The sequence below is a fragment of the Rhamphochromis sp. 'chilingali' genome, assembly GCF_963969265.1.
Source record: "Rhamphochromis sp. 'chilingali' genome assembly, chromosome: 19".
NCBI lineage: Eukaryota > Metazoa > Chordata > Actinopteri > Cichliformes > Cichlidae > Rhamphochromis > Rhamphochromis sp. 'chilingali'.
In genome coordinates this window covers 1,423,750-1,447,623 of record NC_137946.1, presented here as the reverse complement: position 1 = coordinate 1,447,623, position 23,874 = coordinate 1,423,750, and the positions used below count along the sequence as shown (strand labels likewise).

General features: G+C 42.8%; 1 protein-coding gene across 1 annotated transcript in view; it reads right to left on the bottom strand.

The window, feature by feature from the left end:
- The window catches only part of med13a (mediator complex subunit 13a), a 71,538-nt gene extending 50,433 nt beyond the window's left edge, over positions 1-21,105 (bottom strand). The window contains exons 1-3 of the mRNA XM_080866413.1: positions 20,473-21,105; positions 13,810-14,044; positions 264-432 (exon numbers count right to left, since the gene is read on the bottom strand). Coding sequence (XP_080722539.1) covers positions 264-432; positions 13,810-14,044; positions 20,473-20,538 — 470 coding nt within the window. The 5' untranslated portion in view covers positions 20,539-21,105. The remainder of the gene's footprint in view (positions 1-263; positions 433-13,809; positions 14,045-20,472) is intronic.
- Positions 21,106-23,874: the final 2,769 nt, after the last annotated feature.

Below are 23,874 nucleotides of genomic sequence, written 5' to 3'. Positions count from 1 at the left end.
AACACAATGTTTACTGAGAGGATCTGCAGCAAAAACACAACAGGAAATCCCTGGTACGATCCATACTATCCGATACCTGCTCCTCCCCACAGCCAGCACACGAATGCATGTATTCATGCCAAGTGAACAGTGGGAACACAACCACTAACGTCAGGGCTCATCCCACTCAGCTGCACCCAAACACATCACAGCCTCACTCAAAACAGCAATGTTATAAAATAAAAAGAGGAGGATAAGGCCAAGAACAAGCAGTGCCAGCTTACCTCTTGTTGATGGGCTTCTCATCTTTCTCGTAGGGTTTGACAAACCACTTGCCGATGCGAACAAAGCTGCGATTCATGAGGCAGCGCTCCAACAAGTTGTGGATGGCTTTGAATAGCAGAGTGCGACACTCGTAGGAAGGGCCATTCTCCCAAAGCCCATCGTCCTCGGCTGGTAAAGAAAACAGAAAAGAGCTATCAGAAAGGTGAAGATTTGAGTGCTTTTGTACCATTTTTATAGAGAAAACAGTAAGAACTCTGCAGGGCAAATAATCAATCATGTCAATCACGAGAGCACAGAGTGTGTCGCTGCTGTGCTGAGGAGAAGCAGCCTCACACTTGATCAGATGGCTCTGTCACTAATAAGGATATTTATCAGTGTTTACAACATTACATATGGCAACGCCAACTGTCATAACTAAACATATCGTCACATCACACCCAACACCGAGGTTTACACTAAAAACGTTTCATCACCCAGAATGACCTCATCTGACTTCACAGTGGGCGACACATAAATGCTGTGAAAGTGTTTATTTTTTAATAACGCATCACTGCTGAATATGTATAAACTTCTGACAAACTGAACACGAGCACGCCGCGTCCACGACTTCACAACAAAATCCACGCTGACTAAATGGCCCTTTCATTCTATAGATGTCATTATGAAACACCCTGCAGCATCACAAACTGTCAAATAAACTGACGTGTGGCAACCAATCACACCAGCGGTGTGAATTCACATTTAACCACTAGAGGAGACCGGGTTACAGTCTTGTAACATGATATTTGTCACAGTCTGGACGCAGAGACACTTCTGCTACAGAAATTAAACATTTCCTGGAATGCAAAACAGTCAGAAAGATGGCAAACAGGCCGTGTACATGCAAACAAGAGTGCGATCACTGAGAGAGGGAGCGGTTAAGTGGAAACCTGCTGCCGCTGCCTGCTTTCAGGTGGTGGAGGTTTCAGATGTTTTGTGTTTAGTACCCGGGTTCAGGAGTGGAAGAGCACAATTCACAGTTCAACAGTACTCCGGTTTTGCTTTCAGGTCACTGGGGAAAAACCGAGACTTCACTGCAGATGTTTGCTGTATTCACGTTGCTATTCACTGTCTGTGACCATTACGTCCACCAGTTCCCCCTTAAATAAAACAGTTTGTGTGTGATGCCGTTTCTTGGTGAGCAGGGATCTCCAGACTCCAACAACTCCCTTTTCACTCGCTCAGTGCGCCCATAAACAGCAGCAGGTAGGAACCCAAGTTGGTCTCAGGCAAAGAGTAAAACTTAAATGTTACACGCATGCTGCAAAGTGACTTTACTAAATATCGTCTTGCTCAGAATGTTGCACACGTGAACACTATCGGTCCAGTATATTTATACGCCCATCTACTTTCTTACTGTTATTAAAATTAAAACATTCCTTTGCATGGCAGAAACGCTCCTGCATGCAAACGCTGAATCAGCCTTATGATGATTTGGCACCTGAATCCCCCTCCTCCTCTCGACTCCTCGTCCTTTCATGCACTGATTCTTTCCCTTCCACTTTTTACTTCGAGCACCATTTGCTTTCAGACCTGACAAATTTACTACACATCTCAGTGACATGAATTATTACTTCAAACCACCTATAATAATAAGATGATGCCTGCGCTGCTTTCACCTGCCAATAAGTCTCCTTCTCACAAACTCTTCCTGAAAAGTAATCGCCGATTCCACGCGATACACGTGTGCAGCTGTAAACACTCTGCTGATGGGGCGTAATGTTTATCGCGGAAAGCTTTTTAAGAAAGAGACGTCTCAGGAATGAAAACAAACGAGAGGAAATTCCTTAAGAGATAATGACATCACCGTAGGCTGATTACGATACAACAGCAACGTGTCAGCGTAATGCCACAGCTTCGGGTACAAAAAGTCAGGTGTGGGTTTTTTTCACCTATTAGAGCTTTGTGGAGACCTGGAGGCAGCAAAAGAATTTGAAAAGCGCTGCCCTTGTTATTCTCTATGAAGGAACTTACACAGCTGCTACAAATGAAATCTGATAAGAGAATCAGAGAGCTTCGTTGTCCAGTGGTGAGACATCATTTTTGCCCACTGTATTGGGAAAGTACAATGCCCTAATGTCCTAGCTACAGTGTTCACCTGATGCTGTACTACTCGTAAAAGCACAGGACTGTATTTAATTGGTCTGCATGTCCAACTGAAATAAAACAAGACACCCATTACACTCCATCTAGCCGCGCTGGATGAAGAAATGCACGATCGGGCCCATATCAGAGCTGCTTTGTGATTCACATTCAGTGTTGGCCTGAATGCCGACCTAATCTCATTAACAGCCACTGCTCACATCTTATAGCACTTAAGCTCCTTTCAGTCAAGTCTGCAGCAAACATCTCCCCGAGTGTGCCGTCTCTGCGTGAGCGCAGTCGAAACAAACACCGAGTGTGACCTACCCACCTTCACGTCAGCTCGCCGTGTGCCAGAGCGGTACGAGTCAGCCCAGAAGCAAGTTAATCAAAATTTTATTGAATTATTAAGCCCACTCTTGGCTTGCTGTTCTAATGCGAGTTCAGGTAACGACATTTTAAATTAAAATGATTGCAAGGTTATTCACATGGGAAATTACACTGGCTTCCTTTTTTGAATGAGACAGGCTCTATGCCATCTTGGCAGGTTTAAGATGCTGAGAGCTTGTAGCTTACTCAACTCCAGAAAAGCAAGGATGCAACATCTGCCTGCCATGTAAAAGACGCCCAATTCAGAAAGAAAATATTACCAACACTATCAAATCCAGTCAACTTCAGCTCCGGCTAGCCTTTAAATCATTACAGCCGAGCAAAAGAAAAACACCCTCAGGCTAGCTGCCAAGTAAAGGGGTTATGTTCCCAACGATTTTCAGAGAAACAAACTAATTCATCAGGTGCACACATATCTTCGGGGATAAGATCAGGAACACTGAAAAGTACGGCAAAGGCAGGAAATGGGCAGGAAAACAATTTCCCCATTAAAAATTAACGCTAACAGTGGATTAAAAATATTTTAACAACAACATAAAGCCATTAACTTTCTAGAAAATGTGGACATAAACAGACAAGAAGGACCTTTTCTTAACACAAGCCTGCTTTCAGCGATTTAGCATCTGGTCTTTAGGCCATCCTAAAGAGGTATTACAGGCGAGAGGGCAAAAAGTCAGCAAGAAAAGAAAGCCGACTAACTGAGGCACTGATGGCAGATTAAAAGAAAGGACTTGAGGGGGAAAAACAAAATAGGATTTAGGCCGAAATCAAGGATTCGAGAGACAGATCATTGAGACCGATAATGTTCAAAAGACGAAAAATCGTGAAAACATCAAAGTAAGTGCTTAAACCTCCAGTCCCATTTCAGGCCTCCTCTGTAAAGACCGCCATGGTTATCCCATTTGCTTTTCTCTGCCAAGACCCACATTTGCCCCGTTCGTCCTCCTCCCCGTCGCCTGTCCCTTCCCTCCAGCGCCAAGTAGCTCTTAAACAGACATCTGGTTTGCTTCAAGTGTTTTTAACGACCTCGTGCTCATCATGCAATGCCCGCTGCAATACACTTCAGACAGACAGACACAATAACTTTCTGCTCAAAATCTACCAGTCCGCCTCTCTAAACCAAAAGACACAATCACATTTAAAAACAAAAAAAGGAAGGAAGGAAACTAAACTTCCAACACTTGAAGTAACTTAACATCCATCCACTTCACAGCGTGCAAAGGTCACAGTCAAGGTGACGAGCTGCAGAACACACTGAGCTGTTCCAGCAAACACCAGATGGAACAAGCAATAATATTTTCTCACTTAACTGACAAATCACTATTTATAAAAATATTCCTTTACATTTATTTAACCGATTTGCTCGTTTTCACGTCAGCCCAATAGTCTCAAACACATCAGCTTCACTTTAGAGGACACAAAGTATCAAATCCTCCCATCTGAAAAATGTTTGGCATCTTTGACTGGAAATGACTCTGAAAATAAATAAAAATATTCGAAATATTTCCCAAACCATGATAAATGTGCACTTGTCCAAAATTCCAGCTTTCTGGCAGATCAACGAGCGCACATGTGGTGCGTGGTGGGCGGTGGTCAGCACATGGGGGTGAAAGATGAGTGGCCTCATTTAGACAAAGATTTATGGGCTCAGCTGATGGTTAGGACACTTTCATGTCTCTGCCTCCTGTGCAGCAGACCCAGATGAGTTGACCTTTATAAAAGCTCTTAGGCAGAAGCACAGCAGCTCATCAGTATCAGGCAAACTCACATCTACTTCTATAGAAAAGAAACACAAGCTGACTGAAAAAAGCTGGAACACAAGGGCCGAACCGCTCGGTGCAAAGTTTTCTGCCCCACGAGCCAAACTGTCCGAGGCCCATTAACATCTACACACTTGAAGATTCTCCATCGCTCTTAGGCTGACGTAGGAGATTAAAAGTCTGTTTTGTTGTTTTGTCTTAATGTTGCTATGCTAGCAATCCATTTATATCGAGTCGCTCAGATATAAAAAGCACTAAAAATGTTAGTTCAGCTCAGTGTAACCTGCCAGAGACTGTCAAGGCTTTTGGAAAGAGCTTTAACTGTTGCAGAGGAAACATAAATTAATGACAAGCAGAAACTCGGCCATCACAGATGATGAGGCGTGTCCTCTGTGTTTACAAAAACAGAGAAGGGCATTGTGAGTTGAAGCAAACGTTCGGCCAGCTTTAAAGGTTAAATATGAACATTTCACATTCTTTGCTGTTAAACTGCACCTGACTTGACTGAGATCAGTCTCATGTGACTGATACAATTTAAACATAGTGAAAAGTTTTAAGTTCATCCTCTGTCCCTACAGAGAGCGCGCTTCTATTTAACCTACCAATTATAACTGCAGGGTGAAAAATTTTTTTTTTTTAAAAAGAGTGAGGCCTGGCCCATTTTTCTCCTTACTATGATGCAACGAGAGTAACCGGTGAAGTAGCGGTAAACCAAAAAGCACCAAAATGTGCTGCACATTAGACAATCTCAAAGGTATTTATATATGTTACAGGCCCCTCTCCCACCCACACATATGTTCAACTGTGTATATAAGCAATTAGGGCAGCAATCAGTCATTAAACAGCAAGATTAATGGCTTGTGATCAACTGTGCTCAGGGGTATTCTAACCAAGTCTGGCCAAAAGGTTCTCTCCTCTCTTTCCACTTTCTCCCTCTATTCATCCTTATCTGCAAGGAAAGAGAGAACCAGCAGTGCTCTGTAAAGTCTCCATTACTAATTAATGAATATTTCTTGAACAGAGAGGGAAAAGAGGGATTGAGAGAGAAGAGAGGGAAGAGTGCACCCATGGGCCAGAGCTGCATGCATGGCCGAGTCCCTGTGCCGTGCCAGCCAAAGGAGATCCATCAGAGAGAGCGGCCGAGGGAGATGGAGCAGGAGGAAAAGAGGAAAGCGGAGGGTGGTTCACAGGCAGGAGATTAGCCCTGGAAAATTGATCCCCAAGCACAAAAAGCCGTCGGCCTCTTCCACTTTTTTCTCCATAAGACCTGCTCTGGGTTTATCTATTCATCAATCTCTGCATTACACACTCGAGTGTAGAACCACCTTTAAAGGAAGAGGGGACCAAAAAGCCCAAATTAGGGTTAACCAAGTGTAACTAATAATCTCCACTATACATCCCCAGCGTATAGCTCAACAAATCTACCGCATGTGTGGGCAGAAGTGTTTGGTAGCAATCAAGAAGTATTTCCATTAAACATCCTTTATAGCATCATTAGATACAAAATGCAACTTTTAAAGTATCTGTAGGACATTAACTTTCAATCACACAACCCAAAAAAAGGAAAAAGAAACAATGTTTCCTTTCTAAATTGTACACCAACCACGCTCCACTTCAAAGCTTCGTGGACTCTTTGTTCATGTTTACAGCTAAAGCTTGGAGATTTCAAAATTCAGTCTGACTTTCACGGGCTGTCCGCCTCAATAATTTTTGGAAATTCTAAAAGAGTGAGTGGCGTTTCTCCTTTCTGAATCCTTGCCTGGGACATCCACTGGGCTACAGCATTTACAATTGGCCTTACATCATCGTGGGACTGAATCTGCATCACAAGTCGTGTTGCGTGTCATCACCTCTGTCACTATCCAAGTGAGAATCTTAGTCCACAGAGTCAGACGTTCACATAACGGATGGCTTGTCATTTTTGTGCCAGGACTATGACTGCTATGTACGCATATGATCCTAGACCGACGCAAGTCTCAACCACGTCTTTCAAACCAGGCAACCGCAAGGAAAAAATGATGAGGGACTGAGCTTAATGTAACGGAAATTTACTCAATCTAATAAAAGCGTTGCTTTTATAAACACATCTGTCTAATTCAGATTGCAAAAAGTCACTTATAGGCTACCACATGCAACGCATCAGCATGCTACACACAGAATAAATCAGCTCACAGAGCAATTTCAAAAGGGTAAGCCCTGCTTTAAACCAATCACAAGTCAGTAACCAACAGCATCTGTTTGGACTCATTTGTAATTTAATCTCAAAGAAAATCACTTTAGATTACAAAGTCTTATGGTGATATGTCATGTATGAAACATCCCACATTTACCTTTGTAAAAAATGTAAAAAAAAAAAATGACCCTAATTAATGGCTTACAAAAAATTAACAGCAGAGGCAACCTTTAAACTCGCAATGGGGAGTTTAAAGAATCAATGGTACTTAAATAATGAGGGAGTGTACCGTAATTGTCGGGCTATAAGCCGCTACGTTTTGCACGAGCTTTGAACCCTGCGGCTTTTAGTCAGGTGCGGCTTTTCTCTGGATTGTCCGTGATTTTTGTCATATCGTAAGACGATTTGTTTTGTTTGTGCCGCTGTTGTACGGCACTATGTTGCCTGGCGGAAGGGCATGTGATCAGACACACAGTATCGGGGTTCAAGAGTGGTATGTTGGTCACATGTCCATCCGCCAGGCAACATAGTGCCGTACAAGCAGCTCGAAAAACAAACTTCAAAGTAGCGTTCAGCGGGAGGCGTGGATGACGAGCGGCGATAAACTTGCGAAAAGCAAGTTATGCTCAACTCCACCGGTGGATTCTGACAGCGTGGAAAAGTGTGAAAACATCCACGATCACCAACGGATTTCGAAGGGCTGGACTGCTGCATGATGGAGAGGAGGACACCGCCACGGCCCTTCTGAGGGTGTTCGACTCTGACAACGAGGATTTGTTTGGTTTTGAAAGTGACGAAGAAGAGAAGCTGAGAGTGGATGATGAAGCCATCCTGAGCCTGTTTGTATCCGACACTGGAGAAGAGGACTTTGGTGGTTTCAGTGCGCAGGAAGAAGAGAAAGATGGTGGTGAATGACTGACTTTTCTTCTTGTTAAAGCCGTGTCGCTGAACCTGAGCCTGAAAGGTAGTCTGAATCTATTTTTCTGGTTTGCTGCAGGTTATTGTTATGTACTACATTTGTTACTCATTTATGAAGCACAGTACATGTTTCGTACTTGTAATTACCGCTACTTGTACATATACCTAAAAAGTTGTGCAAATATGTACCCATAACTTGTTTTTCAAAATATTAATAAAAGGGGTGTGTCTCCAAACAGCCATCTGTTTCCTGACAATTCGCTTTGTGCATATTCTCTTACATAGAGCTGGGCGATAGAACGATAACGATATGTATCGCGATATAACTTTTACTCGATAGAGAAATTAAGCTATCGCGATAGACCTCGCCGCTCTTGTCCTCTTAAAATAAAATAAAAAATAAAAAGAACAGCCAATCCAAATTAAGTAGCGCAGAGCCGAACCAATCACAGCCGCAGCGTCACGTCGCGTGACTTGTTACGTACAGCACAAGTGCCAAGCCGCACGTGTGTTTGTTTGGGAAGCAGCCAGCGCGTAATGGAGGAAATGAGTGTGCCGACTAGAAAAATCAACCGAGCGTGACCGAAGAGAAAACAGATGATGGTTCCAATGCCGGAGAGATTGTCGAACGGAAGAGCCATAGAAGTTCCGTAGGGTGAAGGTATTTCGGCTATTTCAAGTCTGACTAAAAACAGAGTAGCGTGCACTGTAAATTGTGCCGAAAGCAAGTCTGGAAATACAATAAACTGGTGCATGCGTCACACTGTGCGCCACGTTATTGTTTCGGTGAAATGAATTTCTACAATACTGTTAATTCTACTCTCTGCAGTGTTTAAATGCTTACATATACACACAGTTACTGTCCCTCCACACATACGACTCGGTTCTGCTTCTATGCCCCAGCTTTGTTTACTTTTTCCCACCGAGGCTTCTAGACTTCTGATTGGCCAGCATTTCGGCACGGTTAGGAATCTAGCGCCACCTGCTGCTTTGGCATGTTCATAGCAGCGTTTTCCTTCATTTCTGCCTTTATGTGTGGACGGGATTATTTTTTAAAACGGAAACGGAAACTCTCCGTTTTCAAAAATACCCGTGTACGTGTGGACGTAGCCTCAGTCTCTGACTGGAAGCGCTGATTCGTCATTCGGCTTTTGTCAGACTAAAGTAACTGTTAAAACTGTTTGAAAAGCTCAGCTATACAACAAGGAGAGATTGAGAATTTCCTTTTAGTTCTCAGTTTATTTGATATTGACAAAAGTTAGTCAGTTTTGTCTGTTCTTCTGTAAAACAAACTAAGATTTATTTTTAGAATTAATATTTTGTTTCTAAGTGGAATTGACAATTTAGTCTGTTTCGTTTGTTCTATTTTGAAACTTAAACGCTTTAGCGGCTGCCTTTTGTGTAGTTTGCAATATTTGCCTTTATTTATCTGAAAAAGTCTCATGTTCCTTAAGTACATCTACCCTGTTGAACTTATTATGGGAAATAAATATTTAAATAAAAACAAGCTGCTGATTATTTCACATTTTACTTGTGAGCAACGGCACATTTAAATCTTACAAATATAGTTATTTGGCTTATATCGTGATAGATATCGTTATCGCCTGAAATGAAAAAAACATATCGTGATATGAAAAAATCTCATATCGCCCAGCTCTACTCTTACATATGATAAGTCAACATTGAACCACCTGCGGCTTTTGGTCAGGTGCGGCTAATGTATGTACAAAACAGGATTTTCCCCTGATTTTAGCTTGTGCGGCTAATATTCAGGTGCGCTTTGTAGTCTGGGAAATACAGTAATTCAAACACTTAATATTTGAATTTTGTGAATATTGTCAACATGCATCTGTATTCTGCAGGACGTGCTTCAAACAGAGCACCTGTCACAGATCTGAGGGCAGTTCAATAAATACGCAGTCGAGAGATCTTCACGGGGGGGGGTGGGGTTAGGCCGACCTGTGAGAAAGTGAAACTTTCAGCTAACAGACCCTCACCGACTACTGAAATATGCCCTTTGGAACTGGAGATTCTGCCCTGAGGTGCAAAGCAGGCTTGTTTTGATTTCATCCTTGATTCAAACACAGACAAAAGTCATCAGACGACAACAACAAAAGAAAATTCTCCAAAAGTTTGGCAAAGCTACAAACACATTACAGCGTAACAGCAAAAAAAGCTAAACAACTGTTAGATGATCAGTGCAAAAACAAGCCCACAGAGTGCTGCTAAATTGCACTTTTCTTCCCTCCATCGCTGAACACGTCTCAGTGTGTTCATCATCAAACTGACGGAGGAGGTGGGCATTGTAAACGCAACCTCCCCGCCCCCATCGTCTCTCCTCTCTTCAAGGATCTAACCCAGCACCCAGTAATGAATAGATGTGGGGCCACCAATGACCGAAGCAGAGAGGAGCCGCTGATAATCCGTTCTGGACAGCAGAAACAGATCATTTCAATTTGAAATCTGTCGACTCAGAGGCAGACATTAGCTATTATAATACAGCAACACTGAAGTTAAACTGAACTATTCAGTTATTCTTTAAAAAAAAAATCTTCAGAATTTGTGTCTATTTTTTTCAGCTTAAACGTAACATGGAAATGTAAAAATGTAAAAATCTGATATGTGAGTGCAGCTCCACCAACTCTACGGTCACGTTCAGCTGGGGGAACACTGAACTTGGAATCACCCCAGAGAAACGTGGTGTCAGGCTGCTGGCAGCAGAAGCCTCGGCGGGACTTAGTTTGCAGAGAAAAAGGACCTGAGCGAGCTAGTGGAGACTGAGGACAAATGTGCAATGGAGCAATTACCCTCACAGACAGACATCCACTCCCTAATTTCTATGCAAAACAGGAAAAAGAAGAAAGATCAGTGGGTCTTTGAGAGGAGGAAAAGGCAGGCATTTATCTTTCGCTCTGGTTGCCCCTGGTCAGGAGACTCCACCAGCTTTTGAGGGGGAGACGACGATGAAGAGAGCACAGCATTTGCATAAGAATACATGCCTATACTAACCCAGTTGGGGCGGGGGGGGGGGGGGGGGGGGGGGGGGGGGCGTTTAATTCAGCAATGGCATTCACTTGTTGGGAATAATTTCTGTGCATGGCCAGGGGAAGATTAGAATTAGTTTTCTCGTTGTGTAAGTGCAAGCAACGCGGGTTGTCCAACAGTGTGGAAAAGGGGCTTGGTGGTTTGTTCCCCTTACATTCCTTCAATGGTGATTAAGAGTCTGACGTTAAAAGATCCCTTAAGTTTTCCGCCCTTCACTACTCCCATCTCTCTGGCTCGCTCCTTCTCCCCTCATCTCCCTGGAGAGAAGGGATTACTGGCACACTGGTATACAGAAATGGCACTTGCTCAAAATTAAAAGACTTTCACAGGCTGCTAATCTAATGAGGGTGGAAAGGAGGGTGTGGGGGAATGAGCAAGCGCCATTTCAGCTGCTGAAATGAAAGGACAAGAGCGGATTTTCATGTTTACCGCCAACATTGCACTAAAGACAAAAAAAAAATAGAGGCTGGGAAAAAAAACAAAAAGAAAATAAAGCTTTTTCAAATTCCCAAGATGCCAGGAACCAAAGAAAAGAGAACGACAACAGAGAGTTTGAGGCGCTTAAAAGGCGACAACAGTTGTGACATTCCGGTTGGATGCACAGGTTGGAGTTATCTGTCAATTCACACCTCAACAGGGAGGGTACCCCGAAGAGTCCATAAACACAAGCAAGTGTTCATTCAGCACCCTGCTTCCTCTGGGACACCCGCCCAGAGACCCACACTCAGCTCGAGCTGGTGTCCTGGTGTTCAGGATGATCACTTTCTACTTTATTAACATTCAATTGACTTTCTGTTGCGAGCTGAAATGAATAAAACCTCTAATCTGGGAACTGAGAAGTTTTCCTGCGCAGCAATTTATGTAACCGTGCGCTGGGCTGAAGACGGGAGCGTACAATCCCGTCGGTTCTTTATGATACGTCAGTACAGGAACGCAGAGATATACAGGTGGGTTATAAAACGCTGCAACAAGATGCTGCAACAGTTTGGAAAGATGTGGCTTTAGAAATTTGGGGTTGACTTGTTGAATTTGCAACCCCAAAGAAAACGTCTGACAAAGTGTTTCATTTGAAGCAATCCATTTGCCTCGAAGTGACATCATTCTCAGTTTAAGTGCATTCCCATAGTAAAAGTCGGGAAAGCGAGGAAAACTGACATTGCTCCTCAGAAGGGTGAAGCCATTCATGCTGGCAGTACAACACTCCTGCAGCACGTTGATGGAGAGAGGCTGGTTAGTGCTCTGTGTGTCTTAATTAACCAGTCAGACATAAACGGCAGTAATGCTACAGATTTTACAATTTCACTAATGTTTACATGCACTGCTGCCATCTTGGACTCTTAAGTCAGGGTTCATGCGGCTTCTCTGACTTTCCCGTTAGGAAGTACGACTTGATCGGGTGTTCCTGTTGTAAATTCTGACCGAAAACTCGGAGATTCCGATTTCCGACTTCAAACGGAATTAGCCTCTGGTTTCCACTTATACCAGTGGCAATGAGGTGCTTTTGTCTGAGTGGCAACAGTTGTTGTTCAGGAGAATACTGCTGCGAGCGCTCACACGCTCAGCACTGGCATTAATGGTACAGAGCTGTCACAGCCCCACGAAAAGACCCAAAGACAAGGACGGTGCAAAAAGCCTCTGACTGTCCGTGTCAAGATTAGTCCCAAGAGGAAAAGGCACAATGGAGGTTAATTAAAAATTCAAATAACACCACACCTCAAAGACGAGCTGCCGAGACTACTGCAAAAACATGATTCATCCTTTTGGTGTTAAAATACCTGGAAGGAAAAATACCAGTCCAGGTTTTCTAGACAATATCTGATTACCTAATATCCATCTCCTGAAACACTAAATATGTTTAATCTGCCCAAAGCCAGAACACAGCAGTGACCCCAGCAGCCTACATCAGAAGACCTGAGCCAAACACTTTGGGTTACTACCAGGACCTGTTAAGAGTTAAATGTGCTGCCCATTGCAGCCTTCAGCTCCCATTTTGAGGCTACTTCAGGCACAATGTCCCATAATAAGGGGGGGGGGGGGGGGGGGGTCACAGGCAGGCTGTATTTAGCTCAGACTCCAAACTGCAATCTACATGGCAGAGAGCATGCATAAAGATGGCCTTTTCCCATCTTCCACCAGTAATTGTACTATTACTAAAAAAAAGTTAAATAAGAAGCAGAGCAGGGTCAGGGGTGGGGGTGCATGTGCCTCATTTCTGCATGGCTGCCCCTGCTCTGCTTCTTATACCTTCTTCCTTTTTTGTTAACCCTGTGCAAAACGGTGACATGTGACTTCCAACTTGCTTGTTCGAGCCAAAAGGCAAGCTGCTGATTCCTTAGCCGCAGCCTAGGACCACTCAGACATGTTAACCCTGTTTTAAACACACAAGTAATAATAATACAGCATGATGCCCAGTGTCTCCAGGGAGAGGGAGTTAGCCCTGCAGATGTTGGCACTACCAGTCTGGCTGGCTGGCTGGGTTATCAGTCAGAGAAGGGCAAAGGGTGGGGGCACTACGGAGGTGTTGGATTACACAGATAGCGACACTTGCTTGAGGCTCGCACTTTCAGCGTACCTCCCCTGTGCCTACCTGGCAATCAAGCGGTGACATCTGTATCATTTTTCATTGTACAACCAATAACGTTTCTTGATAGGGGGATGCATGTTCAAGTGCTTCTGTTACACAAGCTGCGAGTCCTCGACACTTTCTGCTATCTTTTACAGCCATTACTCATTTAGCTATGCAACCTTGGTTCAGTCTGACAGAGGCAGCAGAAGTAGAATTTCATATTCCTACAATGGCTTTTTGACTTGAGTCATTTCTCTGACAAAATAAAAGAACATTCCACTTGTACTCAATCATCATCTAAAAGAAAAAAACCAAACAACTTGCCACACTATCTGTTCATCTTTCTGCAGTAGTGTAAATGAACTGCTCTTAAAGTGTGAGGGGCATCTCTTTATCAAACAGCCCTGCTCCTCTGAACTCTGGTACTAATCTGGCTATTATCCTATAACTGACTCCGACCTTCATAGAGAGAGGAAGCTGCAGAAATGCAATGCACCTAAACAGTAAATGTAACATGCATTGCTTATTTATTCTAATTAATGGCACTTCTGTGTATGCAAAAGAGTTCCCACCTGCAAGCTCATTGTGGATGAGATCAGCAAAGTTTGGGTCGTCACCCCACCAGAAGAGCCAAAGCTCCCTCCGACCCTGCTGCTGGCATCTCCTCCACACGCTTAGTATATCAGCCTTCAGGCAGCGACTGAAGCTGCATAGGATGGGGTCCTCCTCCGTCACCGGGAAGAGGATTGGTGCAGAGGTGGGACCCTGCCACACAAACCTCTTCCATTTGATCCCTGTCAAGTCAGCCTGCAAGACAGGAGAGAGAGAGGGGGGGGGGGAGAAACTGTTAGTGTGCAGAGTCGCTGCTTTGGGACCCACTCAGCACCTCTGAGGAAACATGTGGTGAGCAGAGTGTTAAGAGTAAGTATTAATCCTCTTTTATGGGGGTTTTCACCCCCTAACTATCCTGACAACACCCCATGCTGTCGAGACTGTGAGGGAGAAAACATTTCGCTACAGACGCAAACGAGAAACAGCCGCAAACAAAGTGGGACATTCGACTGTTTCTGTAAAAGATCTTGTACTTAATGTTTCAGCTGCGATCATGAAAGACATGTTGGAAACACTCACAGGAAAAAACTAATGCTGGTAAATGTGGTCTCACCAGCTTAATCCTCATTATTGGAGAGTACTGTGTGTGTGTGTGTGTGTGTGGGGGGGGGGGGGGGGGGGGTTTCTATAAACACTGTCTGGCTTTTATAAAGAGAACAAAACACACAGGAAAAAGCCTCATAGGCAGTAAATCACTGGTGGGGTTATTAAGTGTTAAAACAGGAACATTACGCTCTGCTGCTGGCTGGCACTGCAGCTTATCACCCAAGCGCTGACTGACTACCCATGTCTACCTAAACACATGCACACGTGCTAACTACCATAAAAAAATACACATACACACAATGCCTTAGGGGCACATCATTTTAAGTAATCTTCGACAACACAGACTGTTCATCTTCCCACCATTTAGTTTCATTTCGTTCTGGCCGAGTTGGCAAGCTGTCTGTTTGTATATTCAACCAATTAAGCCATTACAGTTCAAGGGACGTCCTAATTCAAGTGCAAAGGCGCTGAGCCAGAGCAAGTGATTACCAGCGGTTGTGGTCAAGCAGTGGCGTTAGCGTTATGGTGTTAGCTGGGACAGGGAGGCATTGTGTTGTGTCAGCTGGGGCCGAGTTGGATCACAACAAGAAGTTAGGAGATCAAGACACCATGAATATTTCCACCCACAAGCAGAAAAAAAACATCAGTTTAAGCATGAATCCTGTAAAGGCTCGCTATATGATACAACATGCAACAAACAGCCTGGCTGCTTGTTCAAATACAGACAAGCTCGACCACTAAACCGAGAGTCAAACACAAAAAAGCCCAAGGTTGCTTTATAGTCATGTGTATGATCAAAACACCATGGTCTCTGATGCACAACCAGACTCCTGGGGAATTCAAAGCAGCTGCACATGCTGAGGACAAACTCCAAGATTTAAGCAGCAGAAATGAGTCTGTGTACAACTGTGTGTAACAGAGCTGCAGCAGTTAGGCTGCTCCTTCCTGCTGGAGTGCGAGAAGCGCTTCTTTACACCTGCACCTCGCTCGGAAACATCTGTGCACACAATGCAAAGGGAGGGCGAAGACAACGGTTAACTGTGAAACCAGATCATAGGCAGTACAGATAGGCAATTAGCAAGTGAACAGCCCTCATCAGCTTACTGACCATGGCCTGTCCCCCATGGCATTGTGCATTTCACCATATAAAAGGTTTTGGTCTTGAGTGCACTACAGATTTTATTACAGGCCTCTCACACTCATCCATATTGGTTTCACACATTTAGAAGTGATTATGTGCTGCACACAGTCTGCAAGTCGGTCGCAGTACATCAGCCGTTACTCAGACAAGTTTCTATACTGAATTAATGCCAATACAGTTTGTATAATTATCTTTTCCAGATACTTGCACCATCTGAAATATTTCCTGTGATATTTTTTTAAATAACTGTCGAGCCGTCTATGGAGAAACACTGAAAATACAACTGGAATAAGCATTACCTTGACATTTTGCTATTGCTGAGTTATCTTAAGCAAGCAAGCAATAAAAAGCCTTCCCTGAATTTACATAGTGGCTACAGGGCTCTTCTATCTGATCACTTCCTACTCTGTTCTTTCACATAAGTATTACATTCACAGGCAATTAAGCGGTTGTAATCTATAATAAAACAATAAAGATCATTAATATTTAGTCAATTAAGTGAAAATGTATTTCTGACAAGTTCCTTAAAAAAAGAGGCTTAACTATACCGTGTTGCACTTAAATGCATAAAAACTGATCAGCTGAGAAGATTAAACAGTTGGTTAACTCTCCACATCCAGTGTGGCTCTGAGATTTACCTACTAATGCCAAAGTCACTGCTAAAACACTGAGTAACGCTTCTGCTTGAATGAATGAAACAGAACATTTTCATCTTACTCTGCAGTTGCAGCCATCAGCTGTTTGTTACACACTTTCTTGTACTGCAGTTAATGTGCAGTATGCAATCAAATTACAACTTAGAATAATAAAACTTAAAAACACCACACACACAAATCGTTTCAGTGAAAAAGTAACTGCCTGCCTTTGTGCATGTTTTTGTTTTTTAAATCTGACACTTCCAAACCTTGATATGTGACTTTATGATTAACGGAAACTTTATCAAACTGCTACAGCCTCCTCTATTCTTTTATTTACTTTGCAATAAATGATCCCTGTTACACAATGCAACAACTTAACAGGGCTGTCAATGTTATCACAGCCTCATCCTTATCTAGAAGGTGAAAATATGGTGAATTGGTTCAACAGTGAAATGCTGTCAGTCAAAAACTACGGTGGCTGCTTGAATACAGGAGACTGAGTTTTATGAAGCTTGTGCACAGTGTAGGACAACTTATGCAACGCGTTAAGTGAACCCTTAGCAAATGGTTAACATTTCTGCTATGGCTTCATATCTGTCCGTGGACACATTTTCTTACACAAAAGAAATAAACGAAAAATTTTGACTTGAACCCTAACGTAACATCGACCGAGCTACTCGGGTAAATACTGTACCGACGAGTTCCTCTGGTCTATTCCACTGACAATAGGATTGCCAAGCAAAGACCACAAAAAGCAGCTCTATTTTATCAACACATCTGTACCCGCTAAGCTTACTGGGAAGAATTGGATGAGAAAATGTCTCAAGCCACTTAGTAATAAAAACCCGTCTCCTCCTGCAAGATGTCAAGCAGAATCTGCTTTGTTTAGACGGGAAGTAAGCCAAATATTTCTACTGCTGATTCATAACGGATGGACTCAATGAAGACGAATGAAAATGTGTTGATGTAAATTATAATTCTTCAAACACCACAACATCAAATGCTAAAAGTCCATCTTTGCATTTATAGATGATCAAATCGTCTCTGTGTGCATGTGATAAAGTTCTCGGCAGCACTGCCTGCCAGCGACGTTCTGTCGTTTGAGTTGCGCGCAACCTTTAAACAACATGTGAAAGGCTTTTATACAACCTGTTTCTTAAACAAGTAATCTCTCAGGGTGCACAGACGCACAGTTGGCTACATCAGTTAGGAATTACACTGGTGTTAAATTACATTTGCAACTCATGTAGTTCAAATGTAGACACCTTCAGTCAGCATGCTTACAGTTTGTTTCCCTGCTTTGTTTTAGCTGTCATAACAGTCTTTAACCTGACACAAAACACATGTGACAGTGTACTAAATCAAACCACATATTTCCCTTTGTCCTTAGATTGTCCTGAGCTTTAAGAGGCAAGAGACTGAAGGCCAGACACATCAGTACTTTGCCTCCCATCAACAATATCCAACAGGCAGACTGCTCTATCAAGGATAAATGTGCCTTCTGCAATTGTTCTGTCTGTGCTTTCAAAATAAATTAGTTGCAGCTTGTGTGTGTGCGCAAAAAAAAGAACAGGGGATGCCAAGGATATCTGTATTTCCTTCCAACATTCATGCTGTCCCGGCTGTGTGCACGAGTGTGCCTTGAACATTTCAGGCACCCGTCTGTGTCTTAGTAAATGCTCAGGTATGTGAGCAGCAGCTTATACAGATGTCCCGGCAGCGTAAGCGATGTGGGTCACGAGAAGTTTTGTCTTTCATATGCCAAACCAGAAAAATCACACTGCTGCATTACGAGGGAAGCTAAGGCCAAAAAGCCAGTGGATACAGGCAGGAAGTTTGCCTGAGGTGATGCCTGCTCAGGGGAGGTTATGACCCCTGCTTTTGCCAGCTGCTCACCTTCCCTTCAGCAACTTAAGAGTTCTGGTTCTTGGTATGGGAACACTGTGTTCAAGCAGATGCCTTTCAAGATAAGAGACAAGCACCAGGTGAAGCTTCACTAATCATACCACATATGCTCCTTTTATAGCAAGTCCCTCTTCCTGCCTGTTGCCCCTCTCCCACCGTTAACTGTCAGGAAACAAACCTGAAACTACCAAGTGTGAGTTTGCATTTCGAGTTCAGGAGAATGCAAAAATTCAATCAGTTTCAACTGATGCACATCGCTGAAAGGAAGATCTCTGCCAAGTGGTTCTTTAGAGTTTACAGCCTTCTCCAGCTCATAAATGTATCGCAGGTCCAACTATAAATTTCACAACAAGGCAGCTGCAATTGTGTTTCATAGTGGAGGAACAGATAAATTTACCTTACACTCCGAGTTATTCCAAGTAAGCCCACTTTAAAAATGCCAAGAAGAAAAAAGAAAGAAAAAGCATGCAACAAGTAGTATCATACTCCAGAGGAGAGTATCCACGGAAAAATGAACGGGGGGGAGAGACTACCACAAAGTCTTCGCATTCTTTCACCATAAAACCACAAAGTGGAGTCTGTTCAGTAAGTGAGTCATAACAGCAGTGGTGTTATGCTTAGTCTCAGTGTGCAGGAAAATGTCAGCCAGACAGGCACAGCACCACAACTACCAGCCTCTATCTCGCCTGTATACTGTAGCCAACGCTGCCTTCAAGTGCTGTCGTAAACATTGTAATTATGAGTTCAGCACACACAATCGACCCAACAGAGCAGTACTGAGAGAGTGGGGATTTTCTGCAGCAAAACGTTACCTTTAGGGGGCGGACAGCTGTGTCAATTTGTGGTAAGAACAGTGTAATATTTCACTCAACTGTTATTATGCTAGATTCTGTGTCAGAATTACTTGTGATGCACTTGTAGTCTCACTTCTTGTTTGAGGTTTTCATGTAATAATAATATAATAACTAATAATAACATTAACAAACTGAGTCACAATCTATGCACTTTGCAGCCTTGCCACTGCACCACAGAGTGGTTTCTATGTCATTTAATCTATAAAAGAAGTCTCCTTTTTCTAAAGGGTGCATTTCAGCACTTGACAATCACATTAACAATTTCCTGCGGTTGGAGACGAGCACATTGTGCTCCTCGGCTAACCTACAAGTGAAACTGGAGTTAAGCCTGCTGACAAGCCAATTAACTGCAACAACAAACACATTCAGACCGTGTTCCTGATTATCCCAGAGACGCTCTGCTCAAGCAGCACCTTTACATTTGCTGCTGTGGCTAAGACTGTAGACCACACGATTGGCTCTTAGTGCACGGGATTTAAAAGAATACTGGGGAGCTTTGAGCTGCTAGAAGCATAACCACAACTATTTAGGGTGATGCCAACTAGCCACAACTGGCAAGATGCTGATGGTGGTGGTAGGTGTAGAAAGTTAGGTGTAGCTGAGGTGTGTAGCTTCCCCGTGTGATGTAGTGCCCAGGGATGAATGCCACAGATTATATAATCAGCCTGGGGCCTGTGCCCTAGTTGGTGTGAATACTAGAAAATGAGGTCCAAGGAGATTAAATCCACCAATAAACAAGATGATGACATAATAGATAAGTGGTTGCAAACAGACAACTGCGGCGGTAATATCAGTAACATGCCTGTTAAAAGGAAAGAGCTTTCGAGACAAGACTTATTAAGGGGCGTGTTTCTATCGACAGGCTCTGCAAGTTGGGCAGCGACATTCTTTCATCCAGGAGTTGTCAGTGCCACACAAACACACACACGGGAAAGAAAATAGTATTCAAAGGCACCACAGCGTCAGACTCTGACTAAACGCCACAAACTGAAGTCCATGAAATGTTTGGTTTACGGGTCAACACTCGATAAAACACAGTGGAAATGCAATGAGAACGAGGCAGCAAGTTAATAATAAACAAGGTGCTGAGGCGAAAGGAGAGAAAGTGCTACAACTCCACTCAGGGCAGCACGGTCCTGCCTCTGGCAGTAAAATGCACAACATTTATTTCCGTGCTAACAAGACTATATGCTGCTCTGTATGTGTGTATGGGTCTTATGACATAAAGTAAATGAAGCTTTGCAAGCCACTGGCGTTAACCTCAAGTGTGTTGTTTGTGAACTGGGAAACGGAAATGTAATGGAAAGAAGATTATAATAGGCAAGCGGTCACACCTGGGGCCAAACTTACTAAAATAACAAGCGTACGCGGTAATATTAGCAAAGTGGGACACCTTGTTGTCCTAAAACGATGTCAGCTTCGACAGGGCCGTAAGCCTAGCTAAGCTGCTATCAACTGATGCCTCTGTGGCTAGCGTTAGCTTAGCCCCCGTTCAGCTAGTTAAAAATGGCTGCTTTCCTTTAGTTTTAAATCTCTTACCAGACAGAATAGATTGGAATGGCAATCCTCCAAGCTGGCCCCGTTTGGTACAAAACAAGAACTCATCCTTCTTCACTGCAAAATCCAACTCTCCATCATTTCACTTCCCGGGAAATTAAATAAAAAGAATTTGCGGATCGGTGTTTTCTAAGATGTACAGGCTTAATCAGCGAGAAATATTTTTTCTAACATTTGGCTGGAGGATAGTTAATTCAACAACCTTCCGATTACAGTTTCCTCCCACCGGGGATAAAAGCGGATAAAAAAGACAGCGTGGTCTTTAAGTCGACATGTCAAAAGCACACAGTAAAACCGCGTTCAAGGAAGCGAAAAATGTTCATAAAACAAAAAGAAAAGGAGAGCAAAGAAGCAACTCTCCCCCTCCCCCTTAGCCCTAAAACGGTCTCCGCTTAAAAAAATAAAAACGTCCTGTCTCACTCCTCCATCGCAAAATTTAGCCTAAAATCGAAACACATCCTGTAGCAGCCTCTCGAATTCTGGCACCGGCCTATATTTTAACGATTATTTCGATCATTATTTCAGCCTCGGTTCCTGTTGGTTTCCATTTGAATTCATGGATTCCTTTCTTTAATGGCGGCCACAGGGACAACTCTGCCTTCCACAGCCTATTGGCTCATTCGTGGTCAAATCTTTGGCAAGTTAGCCGTCCACGTGCAGACACGCGTCAGACAGTAAGGTGCACTTCCGGAAAAATAAAAGCATGCAATTATTCCTCTTCACAATTGCAGTAATATCATAAACACGTGGTTATGAAAAAGATATTGAACACTATAATTATTGCATGTGGGATTTCTATTTATTCACTAAAATAATGCATTTGTTTGTTTTTTACATGCAACATGTCAAAAGAGAGCCTCCAAAAAATTTTTTACCGCTCATGGACGTCTTACTTTGAAAGTCCCGACAACGACTTTCGCTTTTAGTGCCGTTGATTTGACACTGTCGTGGTCATGAGGGCTGTAATAACACAAGACTGATAGGTATTGCCGCTGGGCCAGCGCAAGTGGCGCTACTGAGCAACAGATTTTGTTACTAATGATCAAACCCTATAAACTTGCTCACTTACACAGTGCACCACCTAGCGCATGTGATGTTGCACTTGCAATTGAAATGCACGACCAAAAAGAATTGATGCGAATTCTTTTTTTTACTTTATTCAAAGCAGTAGTTAAAAATTGTGTAGCTCAAGCGACGAAATGAAAGCAGTCAAATCTTATATTTATAAGGCGCTGCACTGCAGGAATGCAACACGTGAAAGAGATGTAAGAAGCAAAAGTTCAATTCATGAATAAATGAAATAGAAATCGTTGTTGATGCCGTTGCAATATAGCAGAGGATGTTCCACACAGTCTCCCTAAAGTGTGTCGTTAAGGATGCTGTTTGTTTATACAAATTCCAAATCAAAGAGAGAGTAAAGTTACACTGTAGGGTGTTTCATCAGATTTGAAATAAGAGAACCCGTAAGATCCAAGCAAATACATCGCTCACTATAAAAAGGCCACATCTCTACTCATCACACCATCTGACAGGGAGCCCTGGTAGGGTTCAGGGGGTGATATCTGAGATACGCACCAGTGCCAAAATACTGAACCGCAGTGTGGCTGTTAAATATTTACCTTCCAAATAAGAGTAAGAGTTGCATTTGAGTACCACCAACTACAGTACACAGAGCAGGGTAATTACTGTATGTTCTTTTCAAATTCTTCTCTGTAAGAAAAGCTTTAAAGAACTTCCACTTTAAATTGTCTGAAGTACAGAGTAATAGATTGACATCTAGATAGACTTCTAAATCCTGCACCTCTGATCTCATCCAGCCAGGATCCAAGTTGGTGCTGGGCCAAATTAAAAGGATTTCTATTAGTGCTGCAAACAGTATGCAAAATAAACCCAGTTAACTCATTTGTCCCTGTCTTCTGTGTATTGTAGTGTGCATCAAGCTTAAGGTTATCTGTTTTTAGAGAGCCTTTGTTTCTGCATCACTATGTATATGGTAGTTGTCATCTGCATCTCTACATAATTTTTTTAAACAATCAATTTTTAATAAATGTATTCAAACCCATATTACTGGTCACCTTAAAAAATGAAACTCAGCCAGAGTAATGTTTGTTTCCTTTTTAACCCTTAAGTCGTCTACTCCTGCTGAGCAGTGTAGGTTCATGGAATACTAATACTGCGTTTTTTGCAGTTGGCTGTTCCTAATTAGATTACAGTGTAAGCTGTCTTTAGTCATAATTTCTTTAAAGAAATGAATGGCCGATGGTTGGGTAGCCAGCCCCTTTTGTTTCTGTTATACAGGGATTCATCCACAAGGAATTTCAGTTCCTATTTGCACATTTTGGAATAATCATATATCTCATCATACCACGTATTGTTTCCTTTGATCCCAACATAAGAACATGTCTCTGTTTTTCCAAAATTCCTATGTTTATGACATTATTACAGCATTTGTGGACTTTTGTATAAGCCTGCAATAATGCGCTTACATAATTCAGACCTGAAAACTGCCTGCAGCAGTTCATTTCCTGTGTGCCCAGGATAAGTATAAGTGACATCTGCTGTTCACAAGACTTACAGTGAGAACAGGGAAACAGAAAGGCGGTGATGATCCTGAGACCAGAAGCAGCTGGCTGCTGCTGAAACACTGATGGAGTCACAGTGCGGTAGCCTGAAGAGAACATGTGAGGAAATCGATTTGTTCCAAGACCTTATGAGGAGAAATTTTCACTAAGATCACCTGCAGAACATGAAAACTGTACACACTCGAAGCAAGTGACATTCTCTTTGATCATTTCTTCTGTTTCCATCTTTCACACTTTGCTCACGTCTGTTTGATTTGTGCCTGAACCAAAATTATACTTGTTCACTGTTTAGACAGAGAGCTGTTTGTCATTTTTAAAAATCCAGCATTTAACAAAGCTATGTTAATTGTTCAAGCCCTTAAATGCATTACAGATGCAATATATATAACAAGAGTTTTAGCTCGCTCTGTGCACTCCCCAAAGCTCTGCAAAATCAGCTTTGTCTTTCATCTGATCCTAAAGGACTGCGTAGCTTTTTAAACCTTAAATCTCCCCATAGGAATGGATGTTAATCTCACTTCCAGAGCTTCCCACGCTTTATCATCAGTCCTTGATACGAAAAACAATTGTGGCATGATACCATCTGTATAAGACTGTTTAACAGAAATGGAAAAAAAACATCTAATAGTGAAGTCGATGAGCACAGTTGTCATACCAGAGAAAGTAATGTGGGTAACAGATTGCGATCATATCTGCCGATAGTTTTCTCTCACTTATCTCCAGCTCCCTCTTATCTGAGCCCCACAGAGACTTTCTGTCACATATATTCTATCCCAGCAGCGCAAAAGCATATTGGGGAAAG